This window comes from Uranotaenia lowii, chromosome 3 (assembly GCF_029784155.1).
Source record: "Uranotaenia lowii strain MFRU-FL chromosome 3, ASM2978415v1, whole genome shotgun sequence".
In the NCBI taxonomy this organism is placed as follows: Eukaryota; Metazoa; Arthropoda; class Insecta; order Diptera; family Culicidae; genus Uranotaenia; species Uranotaenia lowii.
The window spans coordinates 15,970,710-15,996,942 of record NC_073693.1 but is presented as its reverse complement, the minus strand read 5'-3'; the positions used below and the strand labels follow the sequence as shown (position 1 = coordinate 15,996,942).

Sequence of the window (26,233 nt, the reverse complement as noted above, 5' to 3'; positions counted from 1 at the left end):
CACATTTTTTTTGATTTTTTTTCTTTCTAAATTTTGATTTATTTTTATAGTTCAGTTTTATGGTTTGATTCGAATTCTTTCCCTTTTTTTCTAATGATTTCAACCCACCGACACTGAAACACTTTCGCAGATCATTTCTGGAAACTGGTGCGCATAATCTTGATTGTTATTGGTTATGTCGTTATAGACACTTAAAGCATAATGTGGGAACGATTAGGGGGTTTTGGTGTGTGTGATCATGGGCTTGGGGGAATTTATCCGCGTGAAAAACTTTCCAGATTTTCTTCGTTAACGGGGCCATCCTCAAATTAGAACTTTTTTCTTTTTAACTTTGTCGTCAAACGCGCTTTCCAAATCAAGTGCCGAAATTCGTTGGAGAGGAAATAATTGTTGAAATTGTTTCAGACATGTTTTAACCGAGAAAATCAATTAATCATTGGGAAAATTTAGCGGCTCGAATCCAGACACTTGATTTGTTTCGCTTTCTCAAATTTGGGGATAGCTCCGTCCGGGTCCCGGGTATGGTGCTGCAAATCATCTGGCTAACAATTTGCAACAGCAATACCGAGAACATGTGGTGGTTGCATGCCAAGCTCTTGTTTTGTTTTGTTTTCAGGTTCAACCACTTTCGTGGTTTTTTCCGTTTGCGAAAGTTTTCCACGGGGATTTGCAGCAGCTTGAAGCATCGGCGTGGTTGTTGTTGTTTAACACATGAGTGATAAGTTTAATTTTTCTCGAGGTTAAATCCGGTTTGTGTTTGAAAATCTCCAACTTTTAGTTAGTTTTTCGTACTTCTAGGAATAAAAAATATTTTAAGAAAAGAGCTACGATCTGATGATTTTATTGAATTCTTTCTGTTCAATTTACTCAAAAAACATAAATTTTACGTAAGGTAAACGTTGCGATTCGAAATTCATGTTTAAAGAACATTTGATTTCCTGGCAACACTGTAGAAAACCTACACTAAACCATTTAAAATACACTTGTGAATTCACTGAAACGTTAAACACAAGCGAATTCCTTTCTTTCAAGTGGCTAATGTACATTCCACTTGACTCTCACTTTAGTTTTAAGTGAACGATCTAATATGCACTCATTTATCACTTGAATTTTAAATGACCGGTATTTGAAATTCTATTGTAGGTCATCATTGTTTTTTTTTTCGATTGAGCTCAAAGGATCATGCAAGTAGAGCATAATAGTATTTTATTGGATTTAAAGCAACTATTTTTTTTTCAGAGCTTGTTGACGATTCACCGAAAAAGCAACTAGAACTGGAGATAAGAAAAAATGCAATTTCCATGAAAAATCATCAATCAACGAGGCGATCAACGAATTATGATCAGGATAAATCAATCAATGGTGGAAACTTTTATTATTATTATTTTTTAGATTTTGATACAAATTAGGTCCAGAAAGGCTTTTCGCGACGACGATTGCTTCTCGGAATCGAAACATTATTTCTGCTAAGGAACTGTTGGACAAAACAAATAAATCAAAATTTCATTCTGAATGTCTGATTGGTTAAAATTGATTTAAATCAATCCACGATTTAAAAAAATCATCGTTATCTGCTCGAATACAAAAAAAACTGAAAAATCGCTTTTACAGAAAAATTTGGACGACCTGAGCATACACTTAAAATCCACATGCTCGATCACTTTCAATTCACTTGGCCGCTCACTGAAGAAAATTTTTACTTGTTGGTCACTTCAAATTAACGTGAATTTACGTATGACAAAAATTCACTCCAGAGATCACTTATATTTAAAGTGAAAACTGTTTTTAGTGTAATAAATTTACATCAGAGTTATCAGGATTTGTCCTGATTTTTTGAAAAAATTTCATTAAAATGTCCTCAATTGTGCTGATTTTCAAAAATATATCTGAATTTTATCGAATTTGTAATCGAACTATGAGATCTGTAATAAAAAAGTTAAACTCGCTATATCCGATGATCGGTTCTTCGAACTTCGGTTCAGATGATATTTGAATGGTGTTTTTAGATTTGAACTGCAGGTCAGCCAAGAAGCTGTTGCATAAATTAAGGCGTTTACAGAACCTGTCTATCGCTTTAATATGCAATCTAAGCAGAGCTGCATATTAAATATTCATGGAAATATTGGTTCATTGGTGTCTTGAAAAATCCTGATTTTATTCTTTGCGTTGGTTTGATTTTTGACAAAACCACCTGGCACCCCCTGCTTTTAATATTTATCAGGTATCAGGCATTTCCCAGTTTGTCAAACGAACAGCTGATTTCTCATTGTTTACAAGGTTTTTGGCAACCTCTGGTCCGCTGAATAACAAAAACATTAAGCATGTTCAGTGACCACGCAGTACCTAAATGTGTTTCATGCCAAAATCAAATGCAAGTTAAACGATATGTGCCATAATAACGTTTTTTTTTCAGGTAGATATGACCTTCTTTAGATTCATTGCATTCGAAACTGATTAAAAAATGTAGAATTTCTACTGAAAACGAATATTTAATTGTAACAAAAAAAGATTTCTATTTCGAAAAATTATTGAACAAATCTAATCTTCACTGTTCAAAATACAAATCAACTGTGATGCTATGATTTTTCAAAACAAAAAACATCAACAAAGCTGACTAAAGCCTAGTCCACACTAGGCAACATGAACTGTGATTTTTGTTATGAGACGAACTTTGTTGTCTCTTGTTGTTGTTGGAAACCTGAGACGGTCTCAGTGTCTCCCGAAGAAAATGGGACACGCTGAGACCGTCTCTAGACTAACCGTCTTCTAGTGTGAACTAGGCTTAACGTCTGTCTTAGGAAATACCTGATTTCCTGAAACCTCGTCCACGCTCGCAACATGAACTGCGATTTCTGTTCCAGAGACTTGTTAATGTTTACATTTGATGAGATGCACGTCTCAAGTCTCCCAAGATGTAAACCAAGATGTACAACTTAAACATGTCTCAGCAACCGAATCGCAGTTCAAATTGCCGAGTTCGTTGTTCCGCTTTGTTGATGTTTTTTGTTTTGAAAAATCATAACAGTTGAATTTCATTTTGAACTGTTAAGATTAGATTTGTTAAATGATTTTTCGAAATAGAAATCTTTCTTGTTCAAATAACATACTCGCTTTCAGTAGAAATTGCACATTTTTTATTCAGTTTCGAATGCGATGCATCTATAGAAACTCATATCTACCTGAAAAAAAAGTTTTTGGGCACATAAGGTTTAACATGCATTTGATTTTGAAGTCAAACACATTAAGATGCTGCGCGGTCATTGAGTGTGCTTAATGTTGTTGTTATTCAGCGGACCAAAGGTATCCAAAAACCTTGTAAAAAATGTGAAATCAGCTGTTCGTTCGACAAGCTGAGAAATAGCTGATTTATTTTTTACGTAGAGTTTGTAATGTTCCGAATGCAATTCAAGGCGTTTTAAACTTGCCTAATTGTGATTCTAATGAAGTCGCATAATTGCTGCATATTAGTAATGTTGGAACTAAATTTCGGTTTAAAATCTGCCAAATCTTGACAATTTATATTCACAACTTTGACATTTGTTCTAATCAGGCAAATATTTCTTTCTGATGAAAAATACATTGAGAATTGAATGTTCTGATTTTTTTATCAAAAATTGTATAACTTTCAAATATTCTGAAGAAAACTGAATGCAAAGCAAATAATATCATATTAAATTTAAATTTCAGCTCAAAGCTTAAAAATTCCATCTGATGTTTGTAAACCAATGCACGGAGAAAAAAGACGACTTTTGTTTCAATAATTCCAGCTAGTTGTACCAACCATCAGAGTGTATGTAGTTGCTTTTTTCGCATTCATCTATAAATATAATAGACAAACTGCCGATAGACTTTACGCAATCAACTATGAATTCAATGGATTGAACTTTAATAGTAAAGTTGCTTCAAATGTCAATCTGATACATTCAACTTCAATTGTATGATTGATTTTAGGCATTCAACTATAAATATAGTAGATTCAACTATACATTCCTGGTTGACCTCTCACACTTGACTATAAATATGATAGATTCAACTGTAATCGTATAATCGATTCAGCTGTAAATATGTTAGATTAAACTACAATCATATAACTGATTATAGGCATTCAACGACAAATATGTTAGATTCAACTATCACATTTCTGATAATCAAAATATTTATACAGTTGATTTTTCCAAAAAAAGGAAAAAAAACTGCGATTCGAAGTCGACGAAACGGGAAGAAACCTAAAAAATTTTCGAGACCCACGGAAACGAGAAGCGTATGGTACTGCAACGAATGGGACGGTACTAAAACCTCCAGGGTGCTACCCAAGTAACCATAAGCACTAAAGCTTTGCTTTTTTTAGCAATATACCAGCATTCAAGTGCTAAATTACACTAAATCAGCACATCAAGTGCAATTTTTCATCACAACAGCCCTTCGAGTGCTATGCTGCATCATATTAGAACTAAACCACTTTTTTAAAATGCAACTAGCCTTTTATCAGCTTTTCACAATGCTTTTGAAATGCAACATAGCTCTAAATAAGAGTAACAAATGCTATATATTCTGAGCATTAAATTTGCATCACTTAAGGTTGCTTAAATGCTTTTTAGCACCATGTGGCATTACAGTGCCGTTAGGCCAAAGCACATTAGCATTGATTGGTGCTGAAATAATGCAAATTTAGGGCACCGCTTGCCATAAATTTGATTCAAATAGGGCTTTTTTTCAAAGATTTAACGCTACCTGATGTGTAGGTCCACAAGCAGAGTTACTGAAAAATGTCCGATCCATGGATGTCATGAGTTCGATTCCAGGTTATCTTCACCCGAAAAATGAAAAAAAAATATGTAGAAAATTCAACCCGAGAGATCCCCTTAATATGCATAAGCGAATATCAACATAAGCCAAATTCATTATCATGGCAGAAAAATGGAGCTAAAAAAAATAATCGATTTTTTTTGTTACCCGCATGGTTGTACCTCATTTGAACTCCATTTGCATTTTCCCAGCATTTTGCCTGCCAACGCTATAGCATCAACTTAGCATAGCACAGTGCTTTTATAGAGTTATACCAGTTTCTGCACTAAAGCAGAAGTTAATTTCGCCAAACCTGGCTCACAGGGCTTATATGATGCACAGGATCAAGCTCTATAGCTGATGTTAGAGCAGAATTGGTGCTAGTTTTTAGTGCTTATGGTTACTTGAGTAGATATATACAGTAAATATCTGTTGAACGGGAATTTCGAAATTATTCAAAATTACCTGTTTTTGCAGTTTTCCAGCGATGAGAAGAAGCATAAAAAACTTCGTCAACATGTTAACGTTCAACTTAACACATTGCGGACCAAATACGAGTTATCTCGTTTTATCGCTTGCCGATTTTAAGCATAACTTTAATATTATGTTACTTTTTAATTTATCGGCCTTAGCGGTGAAAAGTGATGTCCTTTTTGGTAGGGACATCTAAAGCTTATGAATTTTTTTTTATATAGATGAATAGAAGGTTAGATGAAATGAAAGATGGTGAAAATGAGCGGGTAGAATTTGTTTAGAAGCATTATCATCACATAGCCCGTTGAGGAACAACAATTTGATATTTTATGATAATGCGTCTAAACAAATTTTACCCGCTCATTTTCACCATCTTTCATTTCATGTAACCTTCTATCCATCTATATAAAAAAATTCATAATCTTTAGATGTCCCTACTAAAAAGGACATCACTTTTCACCGCTAAGGCCGATAAATTAAAAAGTAACAAATAGAAATTACGGTGGTTAACCTTTTCATAAAATTTAATATAATGAATCTTATAATGAAACTTTATCCTACAAAATTTAAAAAAAAAACACTTCCAGTTACTCAAAAGTATTAGATTTGTAGAATTTTGTCTAGTATTTTCTGGGATATAAAATCACGAATTTCGGTGTTTAACGGTTTAGATTCCTTCACGGTCCTCAATGTGTTAATTAGCATCAAATGTTGAGCCGGGAAGAGCAACTAGGAATATAATTAATTCAACTGTTATGGTATAATTAATTCAACTGTAAATATGATAGATTTAACTACAATTGTATGATTGATTTTTTGGCCCTCATCTATAAATAAAATATATTGAACATACATTCCTGGTTGGGATTTTAACTAAGATTTGGGTATCCTTATGTGAGAATGAAGTTTGGCGACAGTTTTGGCGACAGTTTTGGCGTGAATAATATTTGATATTTCCGAATATCAGGAAAAAAGGCTGTGGCAAAAGTTCACCCAGGCAGAACCAAAACCGATGGCCACTTCTAAGTTGCTGGACTAACTTGAAGTCATTTGGATTGCTCAATGAATTCGACGGCCAAGAAATGTGAAAATGTGACATAATAAATGCTTAAATCATGAAAATGTAATAACATAATATGGTCAATCCGAAAAAGAAAACTGTAAAGGAGAATTGAATATATGGTTAGAGTCTACCATATCTATTGTTGGTCTCTTAAAATCAATCATTGAAATACAGTTGTTTTTCGATTTTATAACGGTCAAAAAAAAATTTCAGCGTGAATTTGGTGAAACCGTGAATTTAGCGAAACTAAAAATTAAACTGGAAAAAACCTCTGCAAATTTAAAATTTCAATAGTTTAAACCTTTGATTCACTGAAAAGTTAACCTTTTCGAAAAATGTCTTGAAAATTTGCTCAACTCAGACTTTTAAAGTATGTTTCTTGAATTTTGCTTTATGAGCAGAGAACCCTTTCTTTTTTATAAGTAAAAAAATCTAAATTTTAGTTTTTTTAACATATTTGTAGACAAAGCTAGCAGAATTTCATTTTGATAATCAAAATTTATCCATTCAGACAATGCTAAAGGCTGCCCAATCGGGATAACGCTCGCCATCCTTTCAAAAAAATTAATTTTTAAAAAAAAAATCAGATACACGCTATTCCTTTCCAAAAACGCTTAAATTCACCCACATCTTTATATGATTCGCATAACCAAAAAAGTAATCTTTTTTGGTTATGCGAATCATATAAAGATTTTTTTAGAGCGGCTAACCAAGCACAAATAACACCACTAGCATTTCCGTGACGTTTAAATACTTAAGTGGATTATTTAAAATGTTTTTAAAATCCAAATGACGATTTTTAAAACTCTATAGCTAAAGTAGGCAGTTTATTGTCATTTTCATATTTTTGAATACTTTTAAACCATAAAATAAAGCATTAAAAAATATCATGAAAAAGACGCTCTACGCTTTTTTAAAAAAAATTAAGGTCCTGGAAATGATTTCTGAATGATTTATAAAAAAACGTTATAGAATCGAAGCAATAACCGTGAAAAAATCGAGCGTCAATTTGGCGAGTATTGATAAAATCGAACAGTGATAAAATCGAAAAACTACTGTATAATTGAATCTATTATATATACAGTTAAATCAACTCTACTAGTATAGTCGAATCTACTAAATTTATTGTTGAATGCACAACATCAATCATAAGATTATAGATTAATTTATTATATTTATAGTTGAATGTTTAAAATCAATCATACAATATAGTTGAATCTATTATATGTAAAGTTGAACGCAAAATATCAATCAGATAATCTATTATACACAAAGTTGAAGTTTTCAGATTGATAGTTGGTCGAGAAGCAATCAGAAATATAGTTGAATATAGGCGGAATATTATTGGAAATACTATACTTTCTTCTCTGTGGATTGCGAGTTCTTAATTAAATGGTATTGTATCCGATATTAACCTTAATATAGATATGTTTATTGAATCAAGTTGAATAAACAATTAAAATTTTCATAAAACAAACAAAAATTGAAAATATCAAAGAAACAGAACTCAAAAAAATCTTAAACCAGAAATGTCATAAAGTCAATCATAGAAATAAAGCTACATTTATCAAAGGTATAGTTGAATCAATCATTTTACTATAGTTTAATCTATCATACTTATTGTTGAATACTAAACATCAATCATAGAAATATAGTTGAATCTATTATATTTATGATTGAATATAAGGGGATTATTGTTGGAATAACTATACTGGAATACTATTCTTCGTGAATTTTTATGATAAACGAAATTCTTTCACAATTGAAATTCCAACAAAGCTCATTACGTTTTTATATTGTTATCAAAATTCAGAGACAGTTCATCATTTTTCTTCTTTTATTAAGAAATACAAAATGCTGGCAAATGATGCGCCAACTGTGAGAGTATTCGGAATATTTTTTTCAAATATAAATTTTGAATCTAAATTCAATATGAAATATTCTGAATGTTAAAATTTTCCCTTAATACTTATAAGTTAAATGATTTTAATCGCCGTTATTTTTATGATTATAATTTCAATGGCATGTTCAGCAGAATGAAAACTAGAGAGATTTTTTTATAGAAATTTGAAGCTTGATATTTGTTGAAATTTTAGGCTAGAGGGCATGTTGATGAAAAGCTCAGGTTCATGGGTTGTTACGTTTTTGCTCGTTTGAAGTGTGTGTAAAACTACGCTCTCAAACCACTGGGATAGCGAGCTCAGGAATTCTCTTTCTCAGTTTCTCAGGTATACCCAGAACCCGGCAACGATACACGATTTGTCTATGTATCGTGTGACATCTATGAAATAAGTCTTGGTGAATCTCGTTTTTAAGCTTTTTTCCTCAGATTTAAGCTTTTTTGCCTTGAAAGCATAAGAAATGAAAGCTCAAATCTGAAGAAAAAAGCTTTAATCTGTCCAAAAAGGGAAAATCTGAGAAATGTGCTCCACACGGTTGGAATAGAATTACCGGCCTCTAGGTATACCATAATTAGCAAGTGTAGAGCAAAGGCGGGACAATTCATGGGAGCTTTTCATCAACATGCCCTCTAGTTTAAAATTTTAACACCTGTCAAGCTTTCTCCTATTGGCGCAGTATTGCCTAATTTCTATAAAAAATAAAAAAAATCTCTCTAGTTTTCATTCCGCCAAACATGCTATTGAAATTATAATGTTAATGCTAATAAGAACATTTATTTAAAGAATATAAGTTATTGAAATTTTCGAACTCTCGCTAATTTATATTAAAACTTTATTTTAGATCATTTATTTTATTAGGAAAAAATTTCAGCACTTCAAACCATATGGGTTTTTTTCTAATGTTTTGGAAAGAAACATTATTCAATAAAGTAAATCTTTGTTTCAATTGCTATTTTTTTTATCTTTAGGATTAAAATTCTTGGAAGAGTAACTTCACAAACTCAACTCACATGGCCGGAACTGCACCGGAAATCGTAGGCAGAAGTTTCCGGTGAAATGTTTTCATTCAATTTATACTGCCACAGAGCTCGTTACAGCTTTTGATAATCGAATCAATACAAACAAGCATGCAAAACAATACTTTTCTGTTCATTGGAATTGCCGTTCTGCAGTAACTATTTGTAAATTAACTTTCCTGAAATTCTGTTAGTAATCATCACCTGCAACAATTGGTTATTTTGACATGAGCTTCTCGAATTGCTTTTCGAATATATTCCTAGTAGTTATAGACTGTTTGGTGAGGGAAATTGTTATGGTTTGGGTGATTTTTTTTTGTGAGCGATTTGGTTCACACTTGGGATTTTTTTTGTGTATTGTGGTGGTGGGTGTTGTGTGCTATGTTGTTATATTACAATAATAGAATATTTTTTTAATATATATGTTTGTGATTTGGATTCACTTGATATGATTTTTTTTATGTATAAGACATTTTATAGGTACCTGTTTTGAATAATCGAATAACCATCAATTTTTACCAGAATTCAACAAATAAGTTTATAAAAAAAAATCTACATTGTTACATTACAGCATCTTTCGATATAAAAACATTTCACTTAAAAATAAAATTTGGAATATTGCAGGTCTGCTTGAAGTGGTTCCATTTTATTACAAGTTAAAATTTAACTTGGAAGCAACAACTGTGTGTGGGTGCAAGCCGAAATAAAAAGTGAAATTTAAAACAAAATTAAGCGTGAAGCTGATAGAATCAAATAGAGCTGCCACGTATTTAGTTTGATACATTTAGAGGATCCTATTTCAAAATTAGCGGAGATAAAAAAATATCGCGGATGTTGTTGAATTTTTTTAAGCTAATGGCCTTGAGCTTGAATCTCTGTCCTTCCTAGTTATCCATTGTGTCTTCAAAAGATGTATAGACTGACCCGATAGTTATAAATACACTAGAAAATAACCGTCATTTCAAAAATCGTGTACCTTTCAACAAAATTTGGGCTGCGTACTGTTGTTTGCATCCAATGGAAGTAAGGATTGTCCTTTTCAGTCGTTTTTTTGCGAAGAAATCTGAAATTGCGTGGCCTTACTTCCGGGCAAGGAAAACGTATTGTGCACAAATGAGACATTTTGAGTGGTCATTCAATCAGAAAACTAGCTGAGGGCCTAATAAATTTAAAAACCACTCATAGGTGATTTTTCTTTTTTGCATATTAATTTAAATAAAGATTACTATAGATTTGGAAAGCCTCTTCTTTGATTGTATGATATATAGAATTGATTACACATAGGAAAGCATCACAATCTTTGTGAAAATCAAATAAAAGACTTTAGTCAAACGGTTGGCAAAATAGTGCTGAGTTTTTAGGCAACGCATTTTAATTCGTATTTTTCTTCCCTGACATCACAAAGGCTTAGCAAATATTTGGCATTTGTTCAGGTTTTCGTTTGAATTCATCGGAATATTTGAGCACAACATAACAATGAAACTCTCAATAAACACGCACTTCAGAAGCTTAAAAATACGAAAAGCGATAGTTTTCTGTTGTACATACGGAACAGCATAGAGGTAAAGCAATCAATTTGAAAAATTAAAAAAAAACAGCTTTTGGTGGCACTAGCTATCGTCCTACAAGGTACGAGTTTCGTTCAAGTGGGTCTTTACCCGTTTGTTCGAACGATTTTTTTGCTTCCGGCTCACTCACATTTTAAAACTCAATCGCACAAAAAAAAACGGTACACAAATGGCAGATGGAAGCACTTCAAGCTCACAGTTGCAATAAAAGGAAATCAAACTCCAAAAACCAATGGCGCTCTTAACGGTTTCATCGAGTTTTGATGGTTTTTTGTTGTAAAAAAATATCAACTTACTATACAGGCTTTTTTGCTGCTCAAACAACTGTTATTCAATATTTTTATTGATCTTGAAAACTCAAAAGTGAAAAAAATCAATAAAATTTGCTTTCGTTTAAACGGTGCTTTGCAACTTTCAACAAGTGTAACAGGAAAGTGAGGTTATCGAATAATGTTAAAAAGGAAAAAAAATCTGCTTGGATTGCAAAAAAAAGACCAAACAAAACTAAAAAAGAAATGCTACCAACTGAGACGAACCTAAAATTCTTTCAACAATTGCCTACGTGATTTTTCAAAAAGGCATAAATTAGCAACGATCTGTTGACGACGTTGAAACTGTTTAAAAAACTGATCATCGTAACAATTAATACATACTCATCGGGATGGATAAAAGAAACGTTACAAAAAGTTGTTGGTTTGCGCCATATAGCAGTCGAAAGGTGTTTGTGTATGTGTGTATAAGTTGGGAAAATGTAAGACCATACCTCATCTTTGTCCAAGCCAAGCTGCAAGAAATAAATTGAAAAAAAGATGCAACCGAAATTATTAGTAAGACTTTCTTAGCTTTAAAAAAAATTGTAAAATATTTCTTAAAATTAAAGCAAAGTTGAACATTTGTGAAGAAAGGAACAGTTCCACCAGAAAAGAAAACAAACAAAAATTGACCATTTTTCTTTTCTCTTTTTCTTTGCTATTGGATTCTATTTTTGAAATTTTGTCAAGTTAGTAACTTCATATTTGTACCTTTGCCATTTGAGTAATTTTTGTGTCATTTTTCTAAATTTTATAATTTTTGTCATTTTTGTAATTTTTTGTAATTTTTGTAATAATTGTTATTTTTGTAATTTTTGTAATTTTTGTAATTTTTGTAATTTTTGTAATTTTTGTAATTTTTGTAATTTTTGTAATTTTTGTAATTTTTGTAATTTTTGTAATTTTTGTAATTTTTGTAATTTTTGTAATTTTTGTCTTTTTTGTCATTTTTTTCATTTTTGTCATTTTTGTCATTTTTGTCATTTTTGTCATTTTTGTCATTTTTGTCATTTTTGTCATTTTTGTCATTTTTGTCATTTTTGTCATTTTTGTCATTTTTGTCATTTTTGTCATTTTTGTCATTTTTGTCATTTTTGTCATTTTTGTCATTTTTGTCATTTTTGTCATTTTTGTCATTTTTGTCATTTTTGTCATTTTTGTCATTTTTGTCATTTTTGTCATTTTTGTCATTTTTGTCATTTTTGTCATTTTTGTCATTTTTGTCATTTTTGTCATTTTTGTCATTTTTGTCATTTTTGTCATTTTTGTCATTTTTGTCATTTTTGTCATTTTTGTCATTTTTGTCATTTTTGTCATTTTTGTCATTTTTGTCATTTTTGTCATTTTTGTCATTTTTGTCATTTTTGTCATTTTTGTCATTTTTGTCATTTTTGTCATTTTTGTCATTTTTGTCATTTTTGTCATTTTTGTCATTTTTGTCATTTTTGTCATTTTTGTCATTTTTGTCATTTTTGTCATTTTTGTCATTTTTGTCATTTTTGTCATTTTTGTCATTTTTGTCATTTTTGTCATTTTTGTCATTTTTGTCATTTTTGTCATTTTTGTCATTTTTGTCATTTTTGTCATTTTTGTCATTTTTGTCATTTTTGTCATTTTTGTCATTTTTGTCATTTTTGTCATTTTTGTCATTTTTGTCATTTTTGTCATTTTTGTCATTTTTGTCATTTTTGTCATTTTTGTCATTTTTGTCATTTTTGTCATTTTTGTCATTTTTGTCATTTTTGTCATTTTTGTCATTTTTGTCATTTTTGTCATTTTTGTCATTTTTGTCATTTTTGTCATTTTTGTCATTTTTGTCATTTTTGTCATTTTTGTCATTTTTGTCATTTTTGTCATTTTTGTCATTTTTGTCATTTTTGTCATTTTTGTCATTTTTGTCATTTTTGTCATTTTTGTCATTTTTGTCATTTTTGTCATTTTTGTCATTTTTGTCATTTTTGTCATTTTTGTCATTTTTGTCATTTTTGTCATTTTTGTCATTTTTGTCATTTTTGTCATTTTTGTCATTTTTGTCATTTTTGTCATTTTTGTCATTTTTGTCATTTTTGTCATTTTTGTCATTTTTGTCATTTTTGTCATTTTTGTCATTTTTGTCATTTTTGTCATTTTTGTCATTTTTGTCATTTTTGTCATTTTTGTCATTTTTGTCATTTTTGTCATTTTTGTCATTTTTGTCATTTTTGTCATTTTTGTCATTTTTGTCATTTTTGTCATTTTTGTCATTTTTGTCATTTTTGTCATTTTTGTCATTTTTGTCATTTTTGTCATTTTTGTCATTTTTGTCATTTTTGTCATTTTTGTCATTTTTGTCATTTTTGTCATTTTTGTCATTTTTGTCATTTTTGTCATTTTTGTCATTTTTGTCATTTTTGTCATTTTTGTCATTTTTGTCATTTTTGTCATTTTTGTCATTTTTGTCATTTTTGTCATTTTTGTCATTTTTGTCATTTTTGTCATTTTTGTCATTTTTGTCATTTTTGTCATTTTTGTCATTTTTGTCATTTTTGTCATTTTTGTCATTTTTGTCATTTTTGTCATTTTTGTCATTTTTGTCATTTTTGTCATTTTTGTCATTTTTGTCATTTTTGTCATTTTTGTCATTTTTGTCATTTTTGTCATTTTTGTCATTTTTGTCATTTTTGTCATTTTTGTCATTTTTGTCATTTTTGTCATTTTTGTCATTTTTGTCATTTTTGTCATTTTTGTCATTTTTGTCATTTTTGTCATTTTTGTCATTTTTGTCATTTTTGTCATTTTTGTCATTTTTGTCATTTTTGTCATTTTTGTCATTTTTGTCATTTTTGTCATTTTTGTCATTTTTGTCATTTTTGTCATTTTTGTCATTTTTGTCATTTTTGTCATTTTTGTCATTTTTGTCATTTTTGTCATTTTTGTCATTTTTGTCATTTTTGTCATTTTTGTCATTTTTGTCATTTTTGTCATTTTTGTCATTTTTGTCATTTTTGTCATTTTTGTCATTTTTGTCATTTTTGTCATTTTTGTCATTTTTGTCATTTTTGTCATTTTTGTCATTTTTGTCATTTTTGTCATTTTTGTCATTTTTGTCATTTTTGTCATTTTTGTCATTTTTGTCATTTTTGTCATTTTTGTCATTTTTGTCATTTTTGTCATTTTTGTCATTTTTGTCATTTTTGTCATTTTTGTCATTTTTGTCATTTTTGTCATTTTTGTCATTTTTGTCATTTTTGTCATTTTTGTCATTTTTGTCATTTTTGTCATTTTTGTCATTTTTGTCATTTTTGTCATTTTTGTCATTTTTGTCATTTTTGTCATTTTTGTCATTTTTGTCATTTTTGTCATTTTTGTCATTTTTGTCATTTTTGTCATTTTTGTCATTTTTGTCATTTTTGTCATTTTTGTCATTTTTGTCATTTTTGTCATTTTTGTCATTTTTGTCATTTTTGTCATTTTTGTCATTTTTGTCATTTTTGTCATTTTTGTCATTTTTGTCATTTTTGTCATTTTTGTCATTTTTGTCATTTTTGTCATTTTTGTCATTTTTGTCATTTTTGTCATTTTTGTCATTTTTGTCATTTTTGTCATTTTTGTCATTTTTGTCATTTTTGTCATTTTTGTCATTTTTGTCATTTTTGTCATTTTTGTCATTTTTGTCATTTTTGTCATTTTTGTCATTTTTGTCATTTTTGTCATTTTTGTCATTTTTGTCATTTTTGTCATTTTTGTCATTTTTGTCATTTTTGTCATTTTTGTCATTTTTGTCATTTTTGTCATTTTTGTCATTTTTGTCATTTTTGTCATTTTTGTCATTTTTGTCATTTTTGTCATTTTTGTCATTTTTGTCATTTTTGTCATTTTTGTCATTTTTGTCATTTTTGTCATTTTTGTCATTTTTGTCATTTTTGTCATTTTTGTCATTTTTGTCATTTTTGTCATTTTTGTCATTTTTGTCATTTTTGTCATTTTTGTCATTTTTGTCATTTTTGTCATTTTTGTCATTTTTGTCATTTTTGTCATTTTTGTCATTTTTGTCATTTTTGTCATTTTTGTCATTTTTGTCATTTTTGTCATTTTTGTCATTTTTGTCATTTTTGTCATTTTTGTCATTTTTGTCATTTTTGTCATTTTTGTCATTTTTGTCATTTTTGTCATTTTTGTCATTTTTGTCATTTTTGTCATTTTTGTCATTTTTGTCATTTTGTCATTTTTGTCATTTTTGTCATTTTTGTCATTTTTGTCATTTTTGTCATTTTTGTCATTTTTGTCATTTTTGTCATTTTTGTCATTTTTGTCATTTTTGTCATTTTTGTCATTTTTGTCATTTTTGTCATTTTTGTCATTTTTGTCATTTTTGTCATTTTTGTCATTTTTGTCATTTTTGTCATTTTTGTCATTTTTGTCATTTTTGTCATTTTTGTCATTTTTGTCATTTTTGTCATTTTTGTCATTTTTGTCATTTTTGTCATTTTTGTCATTTTTGTCATTTTTGTCATTTTTGTCATTTTTGTCATTTTTGTCATTTTTGTCATTTTTGTCATTTTTGTCATTTTTGTCATTTTTGTCATTTTTGTCATTTTTGTCATTTTTGTCATTTTTGTCATTTTTGTCATTTTTGTCATTTTTGTCATTTTTGTCATTTTTGTCATTTTTGTCATTTTTGTCATTTTTGTCATTTTTGTCATTTTTGTCATTTTTGTCATTTTTGTCATTTTTGTCATTTTTGTCATTTTTGTCATTTTTGTCATTTTTGTCATTTTTGTCATTTTTGTCATTTTTGTCATTTTTGTCATTTTTGTCATTTTTGTCATTTTTGTCATTTTTGTCATTTTTGTCATTTTTGTCATTTTTGTCATTTTTGTCATTTTTGTCATTTTTGTCATTTTTGTCATTTTTGTCATTTTTGTCATTTTTGTCATTTTTGTCATTTTTGTCATTTTTGTCATTTTTGTCATTTTTGTCATTTTTGTCATTTTTGTCATTTTTGTCATTTTTGTCATTTTTGTCATTTTTGTCATTTTTGTCATTTTTGTCATTTTTGTCATTTTTGTCATTTTTGTCATTTTTGTCATTTTTGTCATTTTTGTCATTTTTGTCATTTTTGTCATTTTTGTCATTTTTGTCATTTTTGTCATTTTTGTCATTTTTGTCATTTTTGTCATTTTTGTCATTTTTGTCATTTTTGTCATTTTTGTCATTTTTGTCATTTTTGTCATTTTTGTCATTTTTGTCATTTTTGTCATTTTTGTCATTTTTGTCATTTTTGTCATTTTTGTCATTTTTGTCATTTTTGTCATTTTTGTCATTTTTGTCATTTTTGTCTTTTTTGTCATTTTTGTCATTTTTGTCATTTTTGTCATTTTTGTCATTTTTGTCATTTTTGTCATTTTTGTCATTTTTGTCATTTTTGTCATTTTTGTCATTTTCGTCATTTTATTTCATTTTTGTTTCATTTTTGTCCCATTTTTGACTCATTTTTGTCTCATTTTTGTTCTATTTTTGTTTCATTTTGTCTATTTTTTTTTTACATTTTTGTCTCTTTTTTGTCTTATCTTTGTCTCATTTTTGTCTTGTTTTTATTTTATTTTTGTCTTATTTTTGTTTTTTTATCTCATTTTTGTCTCATTTACGTATCATTTTTGTGTAATTTTTTTTTGAAATTTTTTCTCATTGTGCTCTTAGTTTGTTTCGTTTTTGTCTCATTTTTGTTTCATCTTGACTCATTGTTGTAGCAGTTTTTGATTTTTTTTTGTCTTATTTTCGTCTTTTCTTTGTCTTGTTTTTGTTTTATTTATGTCTCATTTCTGTCTTTTATTGTCACATTTTTATCTCATTTTTGCCTTATTTCTTTATTTTTTTTACTCATTTTTGTCTCATTTTTGTCTCATTTTTGTCTTATCTTTGTCTCATTTTTGTCTCATTTTTTTATTCTTTTAAAAAATATTCTCATTTTTGACTCATTTTTGTCTTATTTTTGTCTCATTTTTGTCTCATTTTCGTTTTATTTGTTTTTTAATTTTTTGTCTTATTGTGCTCTTATTTTTTCGTTTTGTCTTATTTTTGTTCTATTTTTGTCTTATTGTTGTCGCATTTTTGACACTTTTATGTCTTAATTTCGTCTTATGTTTGTCTCATTTCCTTTATTTTTTTCTTTAAATTTCACATTATGCTCTCATCTCTTTCTCGTTTATGTTTCATTTCTGTCTCCCTTGTTCCTTATTTTTGTCACATTTTTGTCTCATTTTTGTCTTATTTTTGTATCGATTTTATTTCTTTTTTGTTTGATTTTTTTTATTATTTTTGTCGTATTTTTTCATTTTTGTATATTTTTTCCTCATTTTCATATATTTCATTCTTATTTTTTTCGAGTTTTGTCTCATTTTTTTTTTATTTTTACCCATTTTTTTAATCTCTTTTTTGTCTAATTTTATTTTGATTTTTTTTCATTTTATTCTACTTGGTCTCATGGTTTTCTGATTTTTTGTCTCATTTTTGTCTCATGTTTGACTCTAGTTTTACTTATTTTTGTCTCATTTTTGTGTCATTTTTAACTTATTTTTGTCTTTTTCTTGTCTCATTTTTGTCTTTTTTTGTCTCATTTTGTCTGAATTTTGTTTCACTTGTTACCCATTTCTGTCCCATTTTTTCTCATTTTTGTTTCATTTTTGAGTCATTTTTTTCTCATTTTGTCTAATTCGTCTCTCATTTTTATCTCTTTTGTTGCATTTTTGTCTCATTTTTGTCTGATTTTTGTTTCTTTTTTGTCTCACTTTTGTTTGTTTTTCTTTTTAGTTGTGGTTTTTTTTAATAATTTTTATTATATCTGTATCATTTTCTTTAACTTTTATTTAATTGTGATCATTTCCATACAATTTTGTTTGTCTCATATCTGTTTTATTTTTTTCCAATTTGGCTCATATTTTTCTCATTTTCTTATTTTGGTCAATTTGAACAGTTTCTGTTGCATTTTCTTCAGTTTTTTTTCTTTTGGTCATATTCAATTATGATCTTTTTTATTTTAGTGTTTTTCATTTTTGAAATTTATATCTCTCTGCAATAAGTTAATTTTTTTGTCTTATTTTTGTTTTTTCTTCTTTTATTTTGGATTTTGAAAGTTTTCAATATTTGAAAAATTATCAGATGGAATTGACTATGCTTAAATTGAATATCGATATATTTTGTGTTTCAAAGATTCTGATTCATAGCTCGTGATGTTCTTCTTAAAAAACTTGTCACAAAGGGAATGAACTGAATTTAATTACTAAGCATGAGTTGGAATTTTCGCAAAGTTGTGAGGAAAAACTTTATAATGTGCTTTTTCAGTAAAGAAGCTTTTGAGTAATGCAGCTTAAGTGTTTTATTAATTCGGTTTACCTTGGTTTAAATTTCCGTTAAAAATCGTGCACCTTCCCAGTCCTACTTACCTCGTCCGTATCACTTCCGACCAGGAGCAGATCAAATGGGATGGCTGCCACCAGGTCGATCAGAAACCAGCCGCTCAGATAATGCACCGCTATCCGGCCAGGATGCGAGACTACCTCGTCCTGTCCGTTGACGAACGTCGTTCGAAAATTAATTAATATATCTATGACAAATGTTACATCAACTGTTGGAAGGGAAGAAAAATGAAAGAAGAAAATAAAGGTAAGTCGAATGTGAAACCTGATTGGGTCACGAACAACGGTGGCAGAAACCCGGCTGCATAAAATCGAAAAATGGTCACCGAGGGAACAGTTAAGACACAATAAAATAAAGCCCTCAACACCCCATAAAAGTGCGCTGAATCGCGCCCCCTCCATGAAAGAAAAGCCCACCCACAAACGGGAATCCCACCCAACAATGAATGGATGCCAGCTACCAGCAATCGAGCAAGAGGTAAATATACTTTAAGCACCTTTAACAGTGCATAAAATAATCATTACGCCGCAACTACCCACAGAGTGCAGAGAGAAATTTTATGTTAACTGTCAGTGGTCACAAATAAATGTTGAAAACATAACATGAACGGATCCTTGTCACAGTTTTTGCATGTCATGACAACATGATTGCCATCATCTGGTGTTGTGTCGTTGCAATTTTCACCATTTGGATCAATAACTAAGCATATAGTGCCGTTTCTAGTTTAATTCCACGAAAAATATTTACCTATTTACAGACAGATATTCCTCTAGCTATTTACTAGTTGACTTCTCGAACGAGAGTGCTTTCTAAGCCTTTCTTAGTACTTGTTGACCTGCCTGTCAGGAAATCTTCCTACTAGAAGGAAGGCAGTATATTTTACAGAAAAGAAATCCTCCTACGGAAGCCAACAAGTAGCTGGTTAAAATATGTAGGAATCTGTAAAGATATTTTATGACGGAAGATAGGGGAATGGATGCTTCGCCTTTATTCTCTTGTAGGGTGATCATAATCCTTTTCCTCTACAGCTTTGAAGTTGTTTCGGGGAAGTATGCATACATAAATAGGTGTTCATGGAATGTCGATAAAAGCTGTCAAAGCAACTTGATCTTCGATACTTGCGTATCATTAACACCCGTTTGGCTGTAATAAGGTCTCATTTATAAATACAGCAGTATGAAAATGTTTAACTTCATTTACACGTCTTTAAATTGCTGACACGTCTTTAAATTGTCATAAAATTTACAAACAATTATACAAACCATCTCTGACCCTAAAACTCTCGGATACCAAATTTCACATCATTCCGGCAATCCGTTTATACGTGATAGTGTTACAAAGAAAACGCCTCTATTTTATATGAAAGATTGTAACAGAAAGAACCAATTTAGAAAACGTGGCTCATGTTAGAAATTACCCCCACGTTTTCTTAAATATACCTTTATGTTTCTTGCTATTTAATGGCCTGCCAATGGGAAATTGTGGATTTTTGCCGTTGTTTTCATTTTTAATGGTATCCAGAACAACTGAGTGTGGCTCATATGAAGTCTACGTCTCCAAATCAAGTGTGACGGTCGCCATGAAAACGAAAAACATTACTGTACGCTCATGGCTTTGGCGCTTTTGAATGGTATTGAAGGACTTCCAAATAAAAAAATAGTTTACTTCACCAACTATTATTCAATTATCTTGGTACACTAAATGGTTTGAGGTTATCGGAATAACATTGCATTTGGTTCAACGAATCCAACTTTTCCTTGCTTGAACGCCCAATTTGTTGATTTCTGGAGGCTCTTTTCTAAGCTGCCATAGACCACACAACACTTGCACGAAAGGGGTTGAATACGATGAAATTCGTTGAAATTCTATTGACGTATAGAAAGTTAGATGATATGAAAGATGATGAAAATGAGCGAGTGGAATTTTATTTAGAAGCATTATCATCACATACCAAATTTTTGTTCAGCACAGCCTAACTAATGTTTGTGGTAGATTAAACTCGGGCTACCAGATTGCCCGATTTTATCCGGGTTTGTCCGGAAATTTAATACAAAATTTGGGAACAGTCCGGCCCGACCCGGTTGCCCGAATTTCATTGAAGACTGCCCGGATTGTGCTTGGATTTATTCACTTTATTTGGCAAACTTAACAAAAAAAAATACAAATTGTGCTGTAAAATTTTTTATTTAAGCCTCCAAAACGAAATGTTTTGATCAAATTATATAAAAACAAGCATTCATGGTTTTCTCGAAGCCTAAAATAAAATTAAAAATCTGTCGATGAGTTTTGATGAAAAAAAAATAATTTTTCAAACTTTTTAATTTATGGTTTTTGACAAAATTTGCCTAGATAATGCCCGGATTTTGGGTCGTCAATGATGAAATCATATGCCCGGATTTGTTTGGCTCGGATAGGTGTTGAAAAAATTCTGGCAACCTTAACATAGGTTGTGTAGCTATCTTGAATGCCTTTTATAAAGGGGTGTTTTTGAAAAACACATTGATATAACGATAACTTTCTGAAACACCGTTATATGCTTACATGACAGTGCGTACGGTGGAGAGGAGGGGTTAGAGGTTTAACTCCCCTCCCCTCATGGAGATTTTTCCATGAGAAATTTTCAGTTTTAGAAATGACTTAACCGTTGTATCGTGAAATTAAAAAAAGCATGTCAGAAAATGAGCTCGCCTCCGACGGTTCTTAGTTTTACATCAATCTTGGACTTAATTCTACGACACGATACCATTTACAGTTAACGAATTGAAACTAATTTTTAATTATCAGTTTCAAATCTTCTAAATTTATACTCAAATTTTGACACACAAAAACCCCACATCGTTTTAAAAATTGTTTATTTAGAAGTATATCTAATTAAGTCAATCCATTACTTTTTTCAAATCATTATGGCAATGAAATTATTCGTTATTATCTTTACAACTTTTTGCTTATATGAAGAAGAAGCCGATTTCGTCCTCAATTTGATTTTGTGTTTCATGATCTTCTCAATGCTCAACTCCACAGTCAAAAGGGTTTGGACAAATTGTACGAGGCTACCAAATTAAAATTATTGTGAGATGAGAATTAAAAAGTTCTTTTTTGTTTAAATTTTGTGCCCTGAAACTTTTAGAAATATGTCATAATTATTTGTGAAAATTCTGACATAACAATTGTGACATTTGTGATAATTGTGACATAATTTAAAAATATTTCAAAACATTTTAAAAAACGGTTTTTATAAACTTTCCCAAATACCGCAAATAATGTGACTTCTTTTAATTTTTTTTCCCAATACTATAAAATAAGAGATTTTTAACAAATTTTAAAAGAGGTGCTAACTAAATTGAGTCAGTTCTTTTAGCATACTTTAAGAAATGTTTGGAACTTTCTTCAATAATGTAAAAAAACTTATCTTTCCAAATTAAAGAAAAAAAAATTAACTTTTTTAGATTATTCAACATGATCATCTTCGTCATCATACAAATATAATGCATTAATTCGATAAAAAAAAATAAACAAACTAAAAATCTCCTTTTTCTTTCATGTAGATAAGTTATCAATGATTGATTTTAATCAAAACTTATCAGTTCAAATAAACTGCATATCAACAAAACGAATTTAGTTTTTAAAATGGTAAGACGTTTTTAAATTTTTTTTTCTCTAAAATGTTAAAACTTTTCGTTTAAATTTTCATATTATATATTTTATTTTAATTTATGAAAAGTTAAATCACCGTTAGTTATAAAAAAAAAGAAAGTTTAAAAAATGAAAAGATGTTGAAAATGAGGGTGTAGAATTATATTAGAAGCATTTTCATCATATGTTATCAATTTATTCCTCATGGAACAAATATTCATTTAAATAATAATTAATTCTTACTAAAAGAAGGATTTTAACCAAATACTTAACTTTTGTGGTGAAAATGCTACTTAAAAATTTCTACCCGCTCGTTTTCAACACCTGCAATTTTCTTCTAATCTTCTTCTATCCATCTATAATTTTCAATTCTTGAAATGTTCTCAGTATGAGAAAATAACTTTCACCGATAAGGCCGTAAAAATTAATTTCAAAACAAAATTCAAGGTGATTAATCTTAATTAATAAAAATTTAATAAATATTTTATTGTTATTTTCAAATAGTTTTACCAAATTTCGTTGTACAGTTGGTTTTATCTTCAAATAAATTTCTCGAATTTTATAGTCAACCTAAATTATTGTTTCGAAATGTTTTTGATAAATTTTCCTTTGTATTTCATATCTTAGTTTTTGTGTTCAGAAAACAAAGTCCTTTTGGAAGCCTATAAATCTTGTTTTGTTATAAGAAAAACTTAGTTTCTTGCTTTAGTCCTTTACAGGACCCAATATTTCAGTCGATGGCGACAAAATATTCACAGCTTAAAATTTTAAACTTTTACTGCACTTGAAAATTTATAAACACTTCACTTTTCTTAGTTATTTCAAATCTGGAGCTCTTTATTTTTATTTTTATCGGTTTAGTATTTGACAACTTTTTTGAAGAAATCATCATTTCTTAAAATGTACTTTGTCAGTGATGATGAATTGAGCAATTTGTATTTCAAATATATAAAGCTATTCTTATGAACTTCAATCAAATATAAACATTTTAGTCTTATTTTGAAAACTGGAAGAATTCTAATATAAAAAAAAGGATTTTATCCCTGACTTTGGTCCCTGGATTCTGAAAATAAAATTAAAATCCTTTTTTCCTTTTTTCAAATTGAATTCAATCATCATCTATGTGTTTTGTAAAATGTCTAGAATAAATTTAAAAAAAATCTATGTGTTTTGAATGAATTTAATGTTACAAAGGAATTTCTAAATTTTAGGAATAATTTTCCCGTATGTTTAGATAACGTGCCACTATTAAGCCTTCCCATTTTCTGAATTTCAAATCATTATTGACTGTTATCATTTTGCTAAACAAAAGTCATCATTGCTAATTTCTGAACTGATCTGAAAATTTTGTTTAAAAAATTCGGATTTTATTTCCTTTCAAATCTGGTGTTTTATTTTTTGTATTTTATTTCAGAGTAGAGTGTCCATTTCCCGGACATTTTCCCGTTCCCGGGAATCGAGAAATCTGGTGGCCTGTTTCCCGGGAATGTAAAAACATGTAAAATATATGCACTTCGACTGAAATAAGGAGTGTATTCGAAAAAAAAACGCTTTTTTGTGAATTACTTTTGAATGCGTGGATGTAAATTGATGAAATTTTTAGTAAAGTTACCCGGTAATGTAATGTTTACATGTGCAAATTTTTGTGATGTTCTGTCAAGTGGTTTTTGAGATAGCGTCCAATGAATAATTTTTTCGACTTCAGGTGCACCATCTATAGTGCATACTAAGAACCATCTTTTTTTCAAATCAAGGCCTTTTTTGATTACGTTTTCTGTTTCCTGAAGCTTGACCATTCAAAATCGCTTGGTCGAAGTTTTAACAAATTTAGCCGATTGTCCTCCTTCGGCACCAAAACAACATATTTGACTTTTTATCACTCGACCACCGTTTTTACATAATGGCACGATCCGAGATCTAACTTAAACAGACTTAAACTTAAACTTTATCGGACCTATTGAAGTGCTTTACACGGTGGCATTTGGAGGCAGTCTTATTTGTATTTCTAACCATTCATCGTGTCAATTGTTGTGAAAGACTGAGTAATTTACAGTTTCCACAGATCGTTAGCCTCCTCAAATCGTTAGACATCAAATTTTTCAATTTTTTCTCCTTGTTTATCTCCGGAAAATACAGGCGAAAAGTTTCTGGTTTGATTGCTGCCAGATGACCGCTTAAGGGGGGGGTAGGGTCTAACGCAGGCATGTCAAACTGGGGGTTTGCGGGCCGCATGCGGCCCGCGGCCTTGGTCAATGCGGCCCGCGTAGCTCCGTCTTAAATTGTTACAAAAAAAACACCACTGATTTTTATGTAAAGTATTACTGTAAAAAACTAAAGTTGAATGTAACGTTTTCAACTGAATGCAAATGTTTTTCGATGTTCAAATTTCCACTTAAAAAACAAGCGTAACATTGTTGCTCTGAACCACAGTTTGAAGTGATTCCTGCTTCGGTGTAAGATTGTGTGTAAACATTCATAGCGTAAACAACATAAATATCTTCCAAGTATATTGGTTCTATTATTTTTGTTTTACCGAAGGAACAACAGACATATTGTGACATTTTTTAAATTGAAGATATACGTAAGCATGAATATCAACATTATTCATTGTAAAAAAGCACATCCTAAATAATCAATAAAAAATCCGTGATTAAATTTGTAACTCTGAATAATTTTATTTCAGTGACCACTTGTCCAACGTTCAGTTAATTTTGTGGTAAGTGTGTTGGTTGCACCGGAATTGAACAAAAACATATCACACCGCTGGAGTCTTCTTATTGTCTCAAACCTATCCGAATACGTGAGTATAAACGGCATACATTTTTAATAACACTAGTTAACAATATTTTTTATTCGTAAATTGAGAGTCATTTTTAATACCATATCAGTCACTGAATTAAAAAAAAAAATTAAATCCGAAAAATCTGATTAGATCAGTTTTTGAAATACTGTAAAATAAAAAAAAATAATTGTGTTTTTTAAATAATATCTTCAGCTACTGTTCATAAAATTATCTTTTTCTATAGTCTGAATTCTATTCGGATTCAGAGCTCAAATTTAAATTTGAAATTTGACATCAATGAATGAAGTTCAGTTTTTTGTAAACAATTGCTATCACATCATATGAGGCCCTCAGAGCCAAAGGGATATAAGTGCATAAAAGCTACTTTCGAGATAGCACGCTTCAAAGTTTCTTTGTTGTGCGATTTTCTATATATACTGTTTGGGAAGTTGTGTTTGTCCGTTCAAAAAAGTATGAAGGAAAAATTATAATAATCTGAAACAAGCACTGAATCAAGATTTTAATACAACTAATGGTGCAAAACTGCTTGCGGAAATAAAGGAGATCGCAGCAATTTCAGATTTGCTCATTTTCAATGTATTATTTACCAAGAGGCATTATGCGCAAAGTAATTAAAGTTCCAAAATGTGCTTAAACCAGTTTCAGATACTATAAATTTTATCCGTTCCCGTGGCTTGAATTATCGCCAATTTTCGACATTTTCTAAGAAATTGGACATGAATTCGATTGTGTTCCCTACTACACAGAAGTACGCTGGCTTTCCTGCCACAAAATATTAAAAAGATTTGCTATGAGAGGAAATAATATTATTTTTGGAAATGACAGGTGCTGGACATTTTCAAGTTACGGTTATGGATCAACCAAATTTCCAAAGAAAACCTTGTGCACTTCTCTACGTGTCAAGAACTGAAAAGATCGAATGAGGCTGCATCATTTGGTAAATACATACTTCACCTAGAATCGTTACTAGCTACAACAACTTTTCACCGTTCGAGATGAGCTAATACAAATTTATCATCAATAATGAAAGCGTCAGTGACAAATTAACTTCAATCTGATATTTATAAACTAGTATAAACATTATTATATAAGAATGTTAAACATTAAAAGCTTTAATAAAAGTTTAACGCAAAATATCATTCCAAGCTTACTTATAACTATATTCCATTGTATTGTATCTAATCTCTGCGAAACTAATATGTTACCGTAAACTGGGGCAACATGCAACAATTTTCAACTTCAAGAGCTTCTAAAAAACTTATGTTCACAGTTAATAGTATCCTT

At 29.8% G+C, this 26,233-nt stretch overlaps 1 protein-coding gene across 1 annotated transcript in view; it reads right to left on the bottom strand.

Moving 5' to 3' along the window:
• Positions 1-26,233, bottom strand: part of LOC129752000 (potassium voltage-gated channel subfamily H member 7-like) — a 141,208-nt gene that overhangs the window by 65,322 nt on the left and 49,653 nt on the right. Inside the window, exons 5-6 of the mRNA XM_055747791.1 lie at positions 18,540-18,721; positions 11,571-11,591 (exon numbers count right to left, since the gene is read on the bottom strand). Coding sequence (XP_055603766.1) covers positions 11,571-11,591; positions 18,540-18,721 — 203 coding nt within the window. The remainder of the gene's footprint in view (positions 1-11,570; positions 11,592-18,539; positions 18,722-26,233) is intronic.